This window comes from Oncorhynchus tshawytscha, linkage group LG17 (genome assembly GCF_018296145.1).
Source record: "Oncorhynchus tshawytscha isolate Ot180627B linkage group LG17, Otsh_v2.0, whole genome shotgun sequence".
Lineage (NCBI taxonomy): Eukaryota > Metazoa > Chordata > Actinopteri > Salmoniformes > Salmonidae > Oncorhynchus > Oncorhynchus tshawytscha.
The window spans coordinates 17891360-17907690 of NC_056445.1; the positions used below are offsets into that span (position 1 = coordinate 17891360).

The following is a 16331-nucleotide window of genomic DNA, read 5'->3' on the forward strand; positions in this document are numbered from 1 at the left end:
ACAGTGCTCCAGTAGGCGCCAGATTTGAAAACAAAGTAAACATCATCCCACAATTAGTAACACAGCACTATCAAGCTTACTTCACAGTAACATCAGGGGAACGCTAGGCCCGTAATCTGCACAAACAACTCATACCTTGCACATGGCCAGAGGCAGATAAGGATATTTTGATTGACTGGGAAAGGAAATATGACATTAAATGTAATATTCCACAAAGCTTTAAATGCTTGCAGTCCATATTTAGACATGATTAAAAGAAAAACAACTTTACAGTTCTGCTCTTGGTATTGCTAGTGCACATTTTTTACAACAGTCTAGTCTGCCTTTTATTGTGATGAGTTGATGGCTGAGAACGCAACGTTGCATCATTCATCTCTTAATGGCCTTAATAAAAAAACAAGCAAGAAAACCCTTTAATCCAAAGAGGAAGAAGCGAAGCAAAAGGTTTTACTCCGCCAAAAATATGACCCCGAAAATAAACCAATGAAGTGAGGAATTTTTGTATCGAATTTGGTCAACAAAAAATAGAATTGATCATTTGCTACGTGACGCTTATTTGATTGAATAGAAGTTTCATAATGGTTAGAATGCAAGCTACGCAAAAACAACTTTATATCGGAGTTGTGCCTGTTGTCAGAGATAGACTCATCATGGATATTAGTATGGACATTGCCATTGAGGGCTTTCACCATTTGACAGTAATCAACTGGGTGGGGATTTCTATGAGTTGGGTTGCCTCAAACTCCTTGCTCCAGCTGAACGCTTACTCCACAGATGTTATTTTCTTCTCTAAAAAAAATGGACTACTTTAAAATGTAGATTGCTTCAATGGCGCTGCCCATGCTGGTACAGACGCTATGATTGCACAAATACAAAGATGGCTCTTCTATCTATCTCTATGGCCTGTTGTTCACACACTTATCTACTCTCTCATTGGCTAGAATGGTCTCACCTGATCTCGCCGCCTTCTGCCTGCCTTCCATCTTTGAGGACATGTATTTCCATTGATAGAGCAGTCACTTGAATATCTTGTCAATATAATAGACAATCTTTGTTTAAACACACTTCAACTTTTCCTGTATGACATCACTTCCTGTGCAGGGAATGGGTCGAGGAGAAGAAGTCTGTGAAGGGATCTGGGATGTAGTACCACTCTTGTTTCTGGACTCCATTTAACTAAGTAGGTCACAAATAAAACAGAAGTGTCTCTTCTTCCCTCTTCCGGGTTCACGGGAGTGCCCATCTCAGGAGGGAGGAAACTGAGTGCTTATAACACAGATCAACTGCGACTGCACGGATGAGCAGGACTTCTGTATTTATGCATTTGTTCTTCTGAAAGCCCTCGACACAAACACAAACAATTGTCCTGTTGTTGAAATGCGTACAAGGAAAAGGACATGCATAACTCCTATTGTAGTTTTTCCCTATTTATATGATTACACTTGTAAAGGAGAAGGGCCTTGACATAGCAGAGAGGTTACAATAATATAAATCAGTTTATTATTCATTGATCTAATTAAAACACTTTACTGTTGTTAAAGAGAGATATCAATGATCGGCTGCCTCAAATCACCCTCTTAGTCCACTCCAAAGTCCAAAGTTATACTCAGTTGGCGAAGAGCAGCTTCCCCTGAGTTTGAGCTGTAGTCTGGGGAAAATCCATCGTCAGTGTCACCTGATTTGACCGTGGTCCCTTATGGAAAATAATTTATACTGGCTGATCCTCCGTTCACAGAGAACACAGATACAGGGTCAGCTCTTCTGCGTTTCTGTGTTAGTTGGAGAGTCCATGGATTGCCTATGGATGAGCAGAGAGTCTCGGATGAATAACGGACAACATAATGGCTGTCAAACATTCTGATGCGATTGACAATAAAAGAGAACGGAGTGATGAAAATAGTTCTCACTCTATGCTGGTTGTCATAGGTCTCAATCAGGTCCTCTTCCTCAGTGAATGGCGGTGGCTCCTTGCAATCCTGCATTAGAGAAAGCTGGGCACAGACAAAGACAAGATGGCAAGGTTAATACAGTCTTTAGTCAGTTGTTTGAGCATCAATTCATATCAGAGAATAAACCACTGATTTCCGGGTCCCTCACCCCCTCAACCATGGCATCCTGCATGCTCCCATTGGCTGTCTCCAGTTTGATGAAGAGGATGGCGTCGTGGACAGAGAGAAAGAGGAGATCTCTTGTCACCTCCTCATCGAAGAAGGACAAGGCTTCCATTTTCCGTACAATTTCATCTGGAGTGTTAGATGCCAGTTAGAGAGACCAATAACAACAGCAAAGAACCCAATGCAGAAGGCAGAGCTGTCCAGTGCTGAAACAGACTGGCACAGACACCACCAGTTATCAGAATGTGAACCTCCAAGCAGGCCAACAAAACACAATCATTATTATGGTTATTATTCTTATCATTTTGGGGCAGCAGGTATCCTAGTGGTTAGAGCATTGGGCCAGTAAAGTAACCAAAAGGTTGCTGGATCGAAACCCCGAGCTGACAAGGTAAAAATCTGTCATTCTTCCCCTGAACAAGGCAGTTAACCCACTGTTCCCTAGTAGGCCGTCATTGCAAATAAGAATTTGTTCATAACTGACCAGCCTAGTTAAATTGAAAAAATATGACATGGACATTTTGATAGTACAATCTGCTTTTAGTTTATTCTAATCCACTTGGCAGCATTGAACAAACATTACACAGCAGAATTCTTTGTAAGAAAGTGATAGCACTGTCCCGATAACACACTGCTTACTATGCTCAAGACTTTAAATAGTGACATATAGTGTTTTTTTTAAAAATCCCAAACCGTACCGTCACAGCCTGCAATGTAGACATTGACTCCGATGCGTAGGAACTCTTTAATGACCTGTAGAGGACAGAGGGGAATAGATTAGTGTCACCAAATAATTGATTAATACACACTGTTTTGCAAGGAAGGTCTACAGTCGTGGCCAAAAGTTTGGAGAATGACACAAATATACATTTTCACAAAGTTTGCTGCCTCAGTATTTTTAGATATTTTTGTCAGATGTTACTATGGAATACTGAAGTATAATTACAAGCATTTCTTAAGTGTCAAAGGCTTTTATTGACAATTACATGAAGTTGATGCAAAGAGTCAATATTTGCAGTGTTGATCCTTCTTTTTCAAGACCTCTGCAATCTGCCCTGGCATGCCGTCAATTAACTTCTGGGCCACATCCTGACTGATGGCAGCCCATTCTTGCATAATCAATGCTTAGAGTTTGTCAGAATTTGTAGGTTTTTGTTTGTCCACCTGCCTCTTGAGGATTGACCAGAAGTTCTCAAGGGATTAAGGTCTGGGGAGTTTCCTGTCCATGGACCCAAAATATTGATGTTTTTATTCCCTTAGCCACTTAGTTATCTCTTTTGACTTATGGCAAGGTGCTCCATCATGCTGGAAAAGGCATTGTTCGTCACCAAACTGTTCCTGGATGGTTGGGAGAAGTTGCTCTCGGAGGATGTGTTGGTACCATTCTTTATTCATGGCTGTGTTCTTAGTCAAAATTGTGAGTGAGCCCACTCCCTTGGCTGAGAAGCAACCCCACACATGAATGGTCTCAGGATGCATTACTGTTGCCATTACACAAGACTGATGGTAGCGCTCACCTTGTCTTCTCCGGACAAGCTTTTTTCCGGAAGCCCAAAACAATTGGAAAGGGGATTCATCAGAGAGAATGACTTTACCCCAGTCATCAGCAGTCCAATCCGTGTATCTTTTTCAGAATATCAGTCTCTCCCTGATGTTTTTCCTGTAGAGAAGTGGCTTCTTTACTGCCCTTTTCAACACCAGGCCATACTCCAAAAATCTTCAGCTCACTGTGCGTGCAGATGCACTCACACCTACCTGCTGCCATTCCTGAGCAAGCTCTGTACTGGTGGTGCACCGATCCTGCAGCTGAATCAACTTTAGGAGACAGTCCTGGCACTTGCTGGACTTTCTTGGGTGCCCTGAAGCCTTCTTCACAACAATTTAACCGCTCTCCTTGAAGTTTCACTAAGGTAGTTAATGCAGCTAGCTAGTTTAGCCTACTCAAACACTTAGCTCAAACAGAGAGGGATGCTATGTTAGCTAGCTGGCTATATCTATCAAACACTGGAACTCTCCAAGTCAAGGTAATCTTTTGGTTTTATAAATGTATTGCCACCGGGGCCCACCGGTGTAACTGCTAAACTGCTTGCTGACTGTACACTGTACTTCATGATTGTAGCGGGTTTACTTACGCATTAGATATTAGTAGCTATGTTGACTACGACGTTAGCTAATATGGTGACAATGATGTAGACTGTGTGTAACTGTTAGCGGTTATGATATGAAGGTTTGGCTTGGAAAGTTTTTTTTGCCTGGTCACAGATAGCTGATGTGTTGTGCACTGAAGTCCACAAGTGATGGGAAAAGGTGAGAGGAGGAGAGCGCATAGATGCGAAAATGAATTATACAACGGGCAAAATTGTCATGCATTTGTATTCGACTACTATTCATTCCAAAGATTCTGTTGAAAAACATTTCCTAAACGGAAGCAAATGTAACAAAACAGGGATAAACATACCTGAATTGGTCCAAAAGAAACTAATTAGCAACTGTTGGACTAATGAATACACCCTAAATCATCTAGATGCATTCAAGAGCATGCGATGCAGTATTGAATGTGTCATTGTCTGTTACCTTGATGACTCTCATTTCTTTCTCGACCAGTGCACCTGCATTGTAAACTGTCATTCACAGGCTAGGTTGTAGCAACCTCATGATGGGGGTAGGGGAAATGTTAGTATCATGTAGCCTAAACTTATCGATATTACATTGAGCTGGGTGAATGGAATATGAATGGCAATAATCCAGTACGCTGTAATAGTAATAAGGCCATGCTATATAAAAAAAAATTGGCCTCCCTCATCTTAAACGTCACTGACCGTCACTGAATCATACAGAGGGTATTTATTCCTTTAGTTTTGTCATTTGTGCATTGTCATTGTCATGAGCCTGGGCACTGTGTATAAGCAGTGACATGATGCCTCGTCATATTTTCAATGATGGCCTAGGAACAGTGGGTTAACTGCCTGTTCAGGGGCAGAACGACAGATTTGTACCTTGTCAGCTCGGGGATTTGAACTTGCAACCTTTCGTTACTAGTCCAACACTCTAACCGTAGCCGCCCCAGAAAGATGACTCACTATAACACTGTAGTAAGGGATATTTTGTCTTTGAATGAACTTTGGCCTGTAAAATCTATTCTGTAGAATATCATATGGATGGTACCAGTAGTAGAGTCCGACCTACCAGTCTGAGAGACTTGACGGCCACCACGTCTAGGAAGGACACGGCTGAGAAGTCCAGTACCAGGCTGTGGATCTGGACCTTAGGTACCGACACCCTGACTGGTAGCTCCAAGGCCCAATCCACACGGACCTCCACCTCTGGCACAGGCCAATCCCCGTCCTCCACCTGTCCGGACTCCCGCCCACTGTCCTGCTCGCTCTCAAAGCCCTTGTTGTCGACACCCAGGGAGACCTCGGATACCACCTCCCCGGTCTGGGTGAACAAAGGTTCAACCAATCAATCAATCAATAAGTCAAATTTCCCTGTTTCAAAAGATTCTGAGCTGAACAGACGAATGTTATCAATAATCAGATTGTATCGTACCTCTGTCGCCCTCAGTTTCCCTTTCTTTATGAGTTTGTGAATCTTCTTGAGGGCCTTATTCCTCTTCTTGAACACTCTGACAGAGTCAAACCCCACCTGCATGTCAAAGGTCAAATGCACAACAAACTTTCATCTTGCCTGCTTGTAGAATGATAAGGCCTATCCACAATCTATACAATGTCAAGGGGAAATATAATGAGCTCACTCACCGTGACTCTCAATCGCTCTTTGAAGTAGTCAATGTTGGCAAAGTAGATGGGAGCATTGCACTTAAAAATCTTAATTCCGGGAACTTCTGTAATCTGACAGAGGAAGGCCTAATTATTGCATTTATTTCTGGCATCCATTTCTGGTAGAAATTAATTAGAGTTCAAACATTTCAGATGTCTTACATTCTTGTAGTCTTTCATGTTCCTGTATATGTTTGTGCCGGGTATGTTTCCAAGTGTAGAGCATGCAGGACTATGGATGAGGAGGAAAATATATATTTTTATAAATGAAATATATTTGCCTTAGTGCCATCCTAATCATTTCTATTTTGTAGACAGAAAATATAAATAATGACACTTTAAACTAGGACACATCAAGCATATGAATCCTAGAATCTCTTAGCAGTTATTTTTTTAATGCTTATTTGTTTTACATTATATATCAGTGGGTTTGGGAAGGTTGATATTTCTAATGACACGGGCTGAAGACTTCAAAGCCATCCTAATAGCCTTTGATTACAGAAGAGGCCTGCTCAGTGTTACCCATAGTTTCGCTGACTGACGTCTGTAGACTCTTATCTACACAGCGGTGAAGAGCACGTGGTCAAACACGCGAGCCAGGGAAATCTTTTGATCTTCTGATTTAGGGTTTATAATACAGAGTAAATACTGTAGTGTACACAACAATATCAACATCAAAATATGACATCTAATCTAGGCCTTCACAGAATGCATCTAGTAATGTATGTGATTGGTTCCATTGCATTCTGTTACGTGCTGTAGGTGTTATGTGTCACTCACAACTGTGTCCGGACCACGACAGTTCCCATCTCAAACACCAGGCCAGCCAGCAGTCCCACGTCTAGTCCCAACACCACAGAAGCCAGGCAGGTCGCCAGCCAGATGAACTTGGAAAATAACAAGTTTCAGTTTTAACTTATGATGAGATCCAGCAGAGAATGTCCTAGTACAATTGTTACCTGGAAGTGAAATACAGTGGATTGGGTGACATCAACACACTACGGTATCTTTACTGCCAGTGATTACATGTATAGTTATTCCATGAATCCATGCATGTATTCCAAGTTGATCATGCTTTCATGTCCATCTACTTCAGGTGATTGAAAGTGGATGGTGCTCTACACTGTTGCTGAGTGTCAGTGTTACTCACACAGTCTGCTCTGTTCTGTCTCCACAGTGTGGGCACCTCTGTCACCTGCATGAACATTCCCTTCAGGTTGGCGATGACGATGGCTGCCAGCACTGACTGTGGGACCAATACAGAGCTGGATTAGTGTGTTAGTCTACAGTAGGTATTCCCAAACTGGTATGCGCAATGCCGTCGGGTACGTCAAATAACCATTTTCAAACAGTACATTTATATTTTCCAACAGGGCTATACATTTGGGTGAGTTTTTTTTCTCGTCTGAGTAGCCTCGTTTCACTGACAAAAATAAAATGAAACCATTTAGTGTTCAGCGAAATAACAACACAACGTCAAATACAGGTAGTCTAGTCAAATAATTAACATCCAATCACATTAACCGAAAGGTTGCTAGATCGAATCCCCGAGCAGACAAGGTAAAAAAATCTGTCGTTCGGCCCCTGAACAAGGCAGTTAACCCACTGTTCCTAGGCCGTCAAGTGTAAATAAGATTTTGTTCTTAACTAATTTGCCTAGTTAAATAAAGGTTAAAAAAATAAATAATAATAATAATAAACCGTTACTCTGTCGCAGGAAACCTTCACTCTTGTGACATTTAGAAACGAAACATGACAATTTGAAAAATAAGCCACAGAATTTTTTTGAGCGAGAATAAAGACTACTTTCAAGTAGTAAGACATGTATAAAAGCAACAGATACCATATATAAGAAGGGTCTAGAAGCGCCGTATATGGTGAGCTACCGAGTGGCTAAGACAGGCAAGCCCCATACTATTGTGGAGGACTTAATTCTTCCTGCTGCCGTGGATATGGCTGGGACAATGCTGGGGGAAAAGGCAAAAAAAACATATACAGACAATGCCTTCATCAAACAACACTGTTTCACAACGCATCAGTGACATGGCAGGAGATGTTTTGAAACAATTCCTGCTTTGCATACACGCCAGTGAATTATATGCGTTATATCTGGATGAGTCAACAGACATATCGGGCCTGGTACCCTGGTATATGTCCGTTATATTTATGGGGGGGTCAATTAAGGAAGACATCCTCTTCTGCAAACCACTGGAAACCATGACATGAGAAGATAATTTTTAAAGTACTGGACAGCTTTGTGACATGAAATGGACTTTGGTGGTCAAGCTGTGTTGGTATCTGTACTGATTGCGCAAAAGTCATGACAGGGAGACATAGTGGAGTGGCACCCTCAGTTGTTCCTGATGCCACTTGGGTACACTGCAGCATCCACCGTTAGGCTCTTGCTGCCAAGGGAATGCCTGACAGCTTGAAAGACGTTTTGGATACTACAGTGAAAATGGTTAAATTTGTTTCTGCATTACGTAATGACATGGGCAGCGACCATTGTAACACTTTTACAACATACAGAAGTGCGCTGGTTATCAAGGGGCAAAGTATTGACAAGTTTTTTTAAAATTGGGAGACGAGCTTAAAGTTGTCTTTTCTGACCCTAATTTTCACTTGTCTGACAGCTTGCATGATGACGAGTTTCTAACACGACTGTCCTATTTGGGTGATGTTGTTTTTTCTCGCCTGAATGATCTGAATCTAGGACTACAGGGACTCTCCGCAACTATGTTCAATGTGTCCGGAACAAAATTGAGGCTATGATAAAGAAGTTGTCGTTCTTTTCTGTCTGCATTAACAAGGACAACACACAGATCTTTCAATAATTAGTTTTTGGTGTGCAAACGAACTCAAGCTTACGGACAAAGTCAAATGTGATAGAGCGAAGCACCTGAGTGAGCTGGTTGTGCAATTACGCAGGTACTTTCCCAAAACGGACGACACAAACAACTGGATTCATTATCCCTTTCAGGCCCTGCCTCCAGTCCGCTTACCGATATCTGAACAAGAGTGCCTCATCGAAAATGCAACAAGCAGTTCTGTGAAAAATCAATTTAATCAGAAGCCACTGCCAGATTTCTGGATAGGGCTGCTCTCAGAGTTTCTTGCCTTGGCAAATCGCGCTGTTAAGACACTGATGCCCCTTGCAACCATGTACCTATGTGAGAGTGGATTCTCGGCCCTCACTAGCATGAAAACTAAATACAGGCACAGACTGTGTGTGGAAAATGATTTAAGACTGAGACTTTCTAATACAACCCAACATTGCAGAGTTATGTGCATCCTTTCAAGCACACCCTTCTCACGAACTTGTGGTGAGTTATTCACCATTTTTGATTAATTAATAAGGTTTTATATGTAAGATGGTTAAATAAAGAGCAAAAGTATTGATTATTATTATATTATTATTTGTGCCCTGGTCCTATAAGAGCTCTTTGTCACTTCCCACGAGCCAGGTTGTGACAAAAACTCATTCTCATTCTCATGTTTAATAAATGTATCGTATAGTGTGTGCGTGGCAGGCTCACAATGATGGCAAAAAAAACAACATTTGAGAGTGCGCTGACCCTGGTGCTCGAGGGGGTACGCAGCTGGAGGTTGAATGTTTGAAGGGGTACGGGACTTTAAAAAAGTTTGGGAACCACTGTTCTACAGCAATCCCATTTCACACTCTGCATTATCATTGGATGTGGTTGATGAGTTTACCCATTATACAGCTTGGATCTCTTCCTCACCTTCTGCAGGGGTTCCAAGAGGTTCCCGAGAGCCAGGATCACAATCATTACCATCACAGCTGAGATTATACCAGCCACCTGTAAGAATAGTACACACGTTTGTAACGGCACCCTGTTAGTGTGTGTGTGTGTGTGTGTGTGTGTGTTTCTTTTCTATAAGTTCTATGTAGTGTACCTGACTCTTGCCGCCGGTGCTCTCCTGTACAGCGGTGCGGGACAGTGCGGTGCTTGCCACAAAGCCGGAGAAGCAGCCACAGAACACATTACTGAACCCGAACGCTATCAGCTCCTAGGACACACAGGGAGAGAGCCTGGTCAATCTACTGCAAATGATACATGGAGCATCACACACGTTACAGCTGAGAAACCAGTGTCAATCTGCAAATGTTGTTCTTCAACATACTGTACCGGTGCTCTGCTGTGATGTCATAGAGACTAGGGTCTTGATTTAGAAAACATTTGCATTGGTGCTAATTTGCAATATACAAATACCGTTTTGGTAGGGAGTGTTGAGTTACTGTAAACCCATTGAACGAAGCATTTAAGTGATACTTACTATAAAAACCAATACAGTGTTTTAGTGGTGTCCTGACTATGTGTGTGTTTGTGTGGAGTGACTCCAAAAAATAGATATTGGCCACAATACTCACATTGCTTCAGAGAGACATTAGGAAGGTCATATTAAACTCTTGGTTATAGACACTCTCACATCACAGGTCGACTCCCGTAGTGTGAGAGAAATTCTGTTTGGGGAAAGAACTTGATTGGCAGGAAGTTTGGAACGTACCACACACAAGCATACACACCTGATTGCCATCGATGGTGTAGTCGTGTTTTGCAGCGTAGACCTTGGCCACAGAGACAGCTACTGCATAGCCCACTACCGCTGTAGAGAAACTGGAGCCCAGAATGTTCCACAGCAGCTCTGTGTTGGGAGGCTGAGCTGGAGCAAACCTGTGGGACAAACCCCTCACAAGTTACATTGGAAAACAGCATATATTTTACAGTTTCGATATTGTGTTTGATTTAGGAAGTGTACAGTAGCCAATTTAACTGAATTGAACTCATATTGTTGTTTAAATAGTCTTTCAGTTATGTTTGGTATTGTTAGGAATGTTTCTCCATGCCATTTGTTAATATTATTGTTGGAACCATTTGTTAATACTCTGATGGTAACACTACAAGCCAAGTTGGTCTGGTTAGGATAGCGCCTGCTGAATGACTTAACGAGGATGACCATAAGATTCTAAGTCTGTCCATAAAAAACTCCAAAACATCCTCTGCTTTGGGGACAGGAAACAGGAAGTGCCACAGGAAGGGCTCTCACCCCCTGGGGATGCTGTGCACAATGCTGGCACCGTAGCGCGACTCCAGCTCGGTGGCGTAGGAGATCCCAGCGGCAACCACGGTCTGGGAGAGAGGGGGGTGGATTGGGGTGGAGATAGAGACAGTTGGACACAGAAGAGGCGAGACATGATGGTTTACTGTTACACTTAAACATGTATCACACATGTAACACACACATATGGGACACAGGAGATACGCACATATACAGTAATTTCATCTTTAGGTTATAGTTATTTTATCACTTAGGATGATGTAACTTGGTGGAGAAGTTCTAAAAACACCCCATTAATAGTAGCCCATAATATCCTCAGAATTCTCCGTAGACCCTATTACATGTTTGGATATTCTGCATTTTATAGAATCTCAAACACGGATCGTTATCATTTCACAACAGTAAAATATTGACTGTGAGCCATTCCACTTCCTACCACAATCACTTCGATGGGGATGGGGACAGGAATCTTGTGCCGGAATTTGGAGTTGACCTCTTTTACGGCCATGACGATGACAATGGTGAGCAGCCCGGCCACCAGGTCAGCTCTGTTGGTCTGTCTGATGTTGGTAAACACGTCGATGAGTGTCTAAACAGAGGAATTGGTCATATGTGGTGATCTTTATGTCTGACTCTATCCCTGAGATATGCATTTTGCTCAATGCAAAGTAAGGCCTTCGAATGAACCTAGTTGGATAGAATGACCACTAAATAGAAAGCTCTTTCGTTGTTATTTTGTCAATAACCACGTGTTGTTTAATAGATAGAAAACTCTAGGCTGTTTTTTTCTGAATGAATTCTCCGACACTAACAGCCAATCAAAAGGAATCTAGACAGATGTTCTTCTACAGTGTGTATTTGATTATTGGACCCTCACGTAGAGGATGGAGAAGCAGCCGCTGTGGTTGTTAGTGGGGACGGAGAGGACTATCTTCAGCTGGGAGATGAGGACGTGGAAGGCAGCGGCCGTGGTGAAGCCGCCCACCAGGGGGTCCGACAGGTAACGGACCAGGAAGCCCACCTGGAGCAGCCCCATTACCACCTGTATGGGGAGGAACACCTGGTCACCATGGAGATACAGTAGACCATATGACTTGACCAGCAAAAACTCTTGATCCAAGTTAAAGGCTATCAGGGCTCAGAGTTGTTTGTCAAGACCTTATATTAATATGAACAAGATGGTGTCAGATCATTGTGGGATATCAATGTCTTCCTCTTTGCACTGAATCTTTAACTCAATAATTACCTGGAACAGCCCGACCAGCACAGTCATGGAGGACGCCACCATGATCCTCTGGGCCTCCATGGCCTCCACGTCCACCACAATCCCATCAGCCTCTGTTCCATTCACACCGGTGCCATTCCCAGGAAGCAGGAAGTGGTCATCGGGGGCGAGGGTCAACACGACGGAGCCCACCATGAGACAGGTGACAGGGAACGGACCTGAGGGGTGGAGAACAGGCAAGGGAGACACCTGATAAGTGCACGCGCAATTGATGCCACCTTTGTAAATGCATTGTTACATATTTTACTTGATACGTCTCTGCTTCATTCATTAAAACGTCCAATCACAGGAGATGGATGAGTTCATTAGTCAATGGTCAGTCCAGGTGTCAGTCAGGTGGAGGGGTGGGCCCTACCTACAGAGATGTGTCTGGAGGTGCCCAGCAGGAAGTATGTGAGGATGGGGAAGAAGGCAGAGTAGAGTCCATAGACTGGAGCCACGGACACAAGCAGGGCATAGGCCAAGCCTGGGACACAAGGAAATAAACCACAGAAAATGAGCAGTGTTTGTCTTCTCACATGAGAATTGACGAGGGGCAACTGCAGTCTGACATGTTTACTCTGTCAAGATGGATGACTTTCAGTTTCAACAACCTGTTATTTCAAAGAGCACGAAACAAAACTGTCTAAGCATGAAATGGTTCAAAGCAGCTTGGGTGATTACAGTAGTGAGGAACGGATGCCATTTGGTCACACTGGAAAATCAAAAAGTTGCTATTTGTGGAATCTACACATCGACTACAGTTGGTTTAGAGAAAACTGGGATGCACACCTTGTAAGCTGCACACCAGACCAGTGCTAACACCAGAGATTACATCGCTGGGAAGCCACTCTCTTATTGGGTATCTGGAGAGCCAGTCAATGACAGGAAAGACTCCTTTCACAACCTTCAGGGCCTGCCTACCTGAGCAGCTGCATTGGAAAAAACAGATATTTAATGTCAAACATTATTACAGTCAGCATAGATACAGACAGACAGATTCACTTCTCACAGACCAAACATACAAAATGTTGCCTGTTTTCCTTTCAGTAAGACTATTAAAATCTTGTCCAAACTGACCCACAGGTGCGGCTGAGTCTCTCCCTCAGGGTTCTCTCCTCCCGGGCCTGCCTCTCGTTGTCCTCCTCAAACGTGGGGTTGGAGTAGATGGGTCTGGACACGGTGTATGGGTACAGGTTCTCTGGAGAGTGGGCATCCATACCGCTCCACCTGCTGAGGAGACAGACATGAAGGCAATGTTTACATGGAACACAACCAGTGAGAACCAGTGCCTTCCATTATGAAGTGTAAACATCTTGAGTTAGAAAGAGTTTCTGAAGATTTGCTTGACAGAGAGATATACAAATGGGATAGAGCTGGTCTTTTAATTATTTTTTTACAATCTTTATTAAGAGCTGTCATTTTATTGTGAGGAACTGCAGTTTTATCTGATTTTTGGCCTCTGTTATGTGAGTGATCTTACAGACCTATTCAATCAAACCTGGCACTTCGAGGGTAGTGAGAAAGCCTGTTTGAATGTATATGCTCTTCTCGTTTTTATTTCTCTCTGCTTGTCACCATATAGTTTGGGGAATGGCACACATAGCCAGTGAAACCTTTGCTTTATCTTAGCAAGTGTGAATTATAATGACACAATGATTTTGTGACAATAAAAAAAATTAGGGACCTGATATAGTGACTGCAGAAAAAACAGGTGTCAGATTTAACTGGGGAGCTTCCTCCATGTTTTTATCTAAGAGGCAATTTAATTTGTATCTTTCCAAAACAGTCAATTAAATATAATTCATGACATGATGTCTGAGTTTATCACCAAGATTACTCTAAGGTCAAAGGTCAAAAACCCAAACAGGACAGTACTATAATTTAGGCACAGTCATGTTAGGCTACAGTATCCATGATTTCTATAGTAGATTTGTCTAATAATTTTTTTCTTCACACCTTGTGATGTTTTTCAGGTTCTGTTAGAGGAAAACCCCCTCATACATGGTGTCATTGATTGCTCCAGAGTGTTACAATGGGACAGTTAGACAAAGTTTTGGTCATAAGATCTCCCTCTGTGTTTTTGACCCAGTAGTACTGCTTGTTGGGTTTCAGCATCGCACCATAGCCAAGAGCATCCTTAGCTTGATCTCACCCCAAAGCTGTCACTAAGGAACAGGGTTACCAACGACATAGCGGTGCCAGGCTAAGAACACATCCAAAACACAGCATAGCCTAGCCTAGCCTAACTAGGGTAAAATCTGGGGAAAGCTAACCACAGTTAGGAAATGTAATTTTTAAAGCACATGTTAGTCTGCGAGTGAATAAGACACACTTTTATGACATAGGAAAACACTGGATGGCCGGATAGGGGTGGGTCTGATATTCTACACCTACACCTAATATGACACCAGAGGCTTGAGTGAAAGATGGAGTTTGTGTTCAACACAGAACAAACTCTCTCTTTCATTAACTGTATATTTACGAGTCAGTGGATCAGAGACAGAGTTGGGGGCTTGTCCCCCAATCAAAACCATTGTAAGTCGCTTTGAATAAAAGCATCAGCTAAATGGCATATATTATTGTAATTGTTATATAAAGGCCACCACCACAAGGTTTTGAAAAGGTGCACTACAGACCAACGTAGATATCCTTCTTTGATAACCTCTAATCATTTTAATTCAGTGTTCTATTTTAGGATATTACTTTAATTATTTTCTGATTATGTCTGAAGAACTGTGTTCACAATTTGACCATGATGTTTGTCCATTTTGTTTGGCTGTTGGATGACCACACAGTTGCATAAATATTTACAAATCCATGAGTCACAAATTAAAACATTAAAAAAAAAGAATTCTACTTCTACAAAAGTATTGTGTCATAATCACTTACCTGATCTCCTTGGGTAGTTGTTCTATATTCCAGAATGTTGCTCCTTTTCAGAAGTGAATAACAAAAGTACATCCACGAATTGACCACAAACATTACACATCCTCTTACAAACAGTCTAGGGCTAATTCTTCAATGTCATACTCTCCTTCTCACTCTCTCTCTCTTTGTTTCTTAGAGCCCCATCCCTGTGTGTGTTTGTGTTTAAGGCTTATATGAGGGTGGGGGCCGGGGGGAGTTGGGGAGCAGAGGGGTAAGGGGTATGTGTGTCTGAGTGTTGCCGGTGGAGGAAGCACAAGGGAGCTATAGAATCTACAGAGCCCAACAGAAAATTCTGCCAAGGGTGGCTGTGTGTGTGTGTGTGTGTGTGTGTGTGTGTGTGTGTGTGTGTGTGTGTGTGTGTGCATCTATAGTTCATGCTGACCTGTGGAGGTGTAACTGATTACTGAAAGTGGGACTGAATGCACTGAACGTTATTTGACCCTGTCCTTAGCACAGAATGTTCAGTTAAGGTCCCTCACCACTACAATACTAGAGCATGAAACAGTGAGTAGACTATTTTACACATATTGATACAAGTATCATCACAGTGAACTTGATGCTCTTGTCTTGATTGTTTTTATGATAAGCCTTGAGCCAGTAAAGAAGCACTGTTCAGTCTGTCATAGAAGTTACTTGCCAAACGCTATGTTTTGATAAGATCAAATGGGTTTCTTTTGTGCCAAGCCCTGCTGTGTGTGTGTAAGTGTGTGTGTGCTATTTTCTGATTATGTCTGAAGAACTGTGTGCACAATTGGACCATAATGTTTTTCCCTTTTGTTTTGTTATTGGATGACCACACAGTTGCACTTATTCCCCCTCACAAATAAAAACATTTAAAAAATGATTCTACTTCTACAAAAGTATTGTGTCATAATCACTGACCTGATCTCCTTGGGTAGTTGTTCTATATTCCAGAATGTTGCTCCTTTTCAGAAGTGAGGTTTGACCACAAACACTGAAAATGAAATATCCTCTCACAAATAGAGTCTCTCTCTCTCTCTCATATGGCACATTTCCACTGAGGATTTGCCCCAGTGTTTTACCCAAATGGCTCAGACCTTTCTGTTTCCCTCTATGCGGGCTGGCACCCATGTCTCACTGGGCCATGGCTCCGGTGGACCTGCTCTGACTTGAAGCCAAAGCAATGCCCTGGGTACCTTT

The 16331-nt window shown here is 42.4% G+C and overlaps 1 protein-coding gene across 1 annotated transcript; it reads right to left on the bottom strand.

Moving 5' to 3' along the window:
• Nucleotides 1-1477: 1477 nt before the first annotated feature.
• slc26a4 (solute carrier family 26 member 4) lies at nucleotides 1478-15299 on the bottom strand. The gene is made up of 21 exons (XM_024377136.2): nucleotides 15132-15299; nucleotides 13320-13472; nucleotides 13032-13171; nucleotides 12616-12726; nucleotides 12222-12418; nucleotides 11853-12017; nucleotides 11412-11564; nucleotides 10964-11046; nucleotides 10443-10590; nucleotides 9812-9925; nucleotides 9637-9714; nucleotides 7044-7139; nucleotides 6674-6780; nucleotides 6056-6125; nucleotides 5873-5965; nucleotides 5664-5759; nucleotides 5301-5552; nucleotides 2813-2867; nucleotides 2098-2243; nucleotides 1908-1991; nucleotides 1478-1798 (listed from the first exon to the last, which is right to left on the bottom strand). The coding sequence occupies exons 2-21, from the start codon at nucleotides 13457-13459 to the stop codon at nucleotides 1775-1777; spliced, it is 2352 nt and encodes a 783-aa protein (XP_024232904.1). The 5' UTR covers nucleotides 13460-13472; nucleotides 15132-15299; the 3' UTR covers nucleotides 1478-1774.
• Between the last annotated feature and the right edge of the window lie 1032 nt (nucleotides 15300-16331).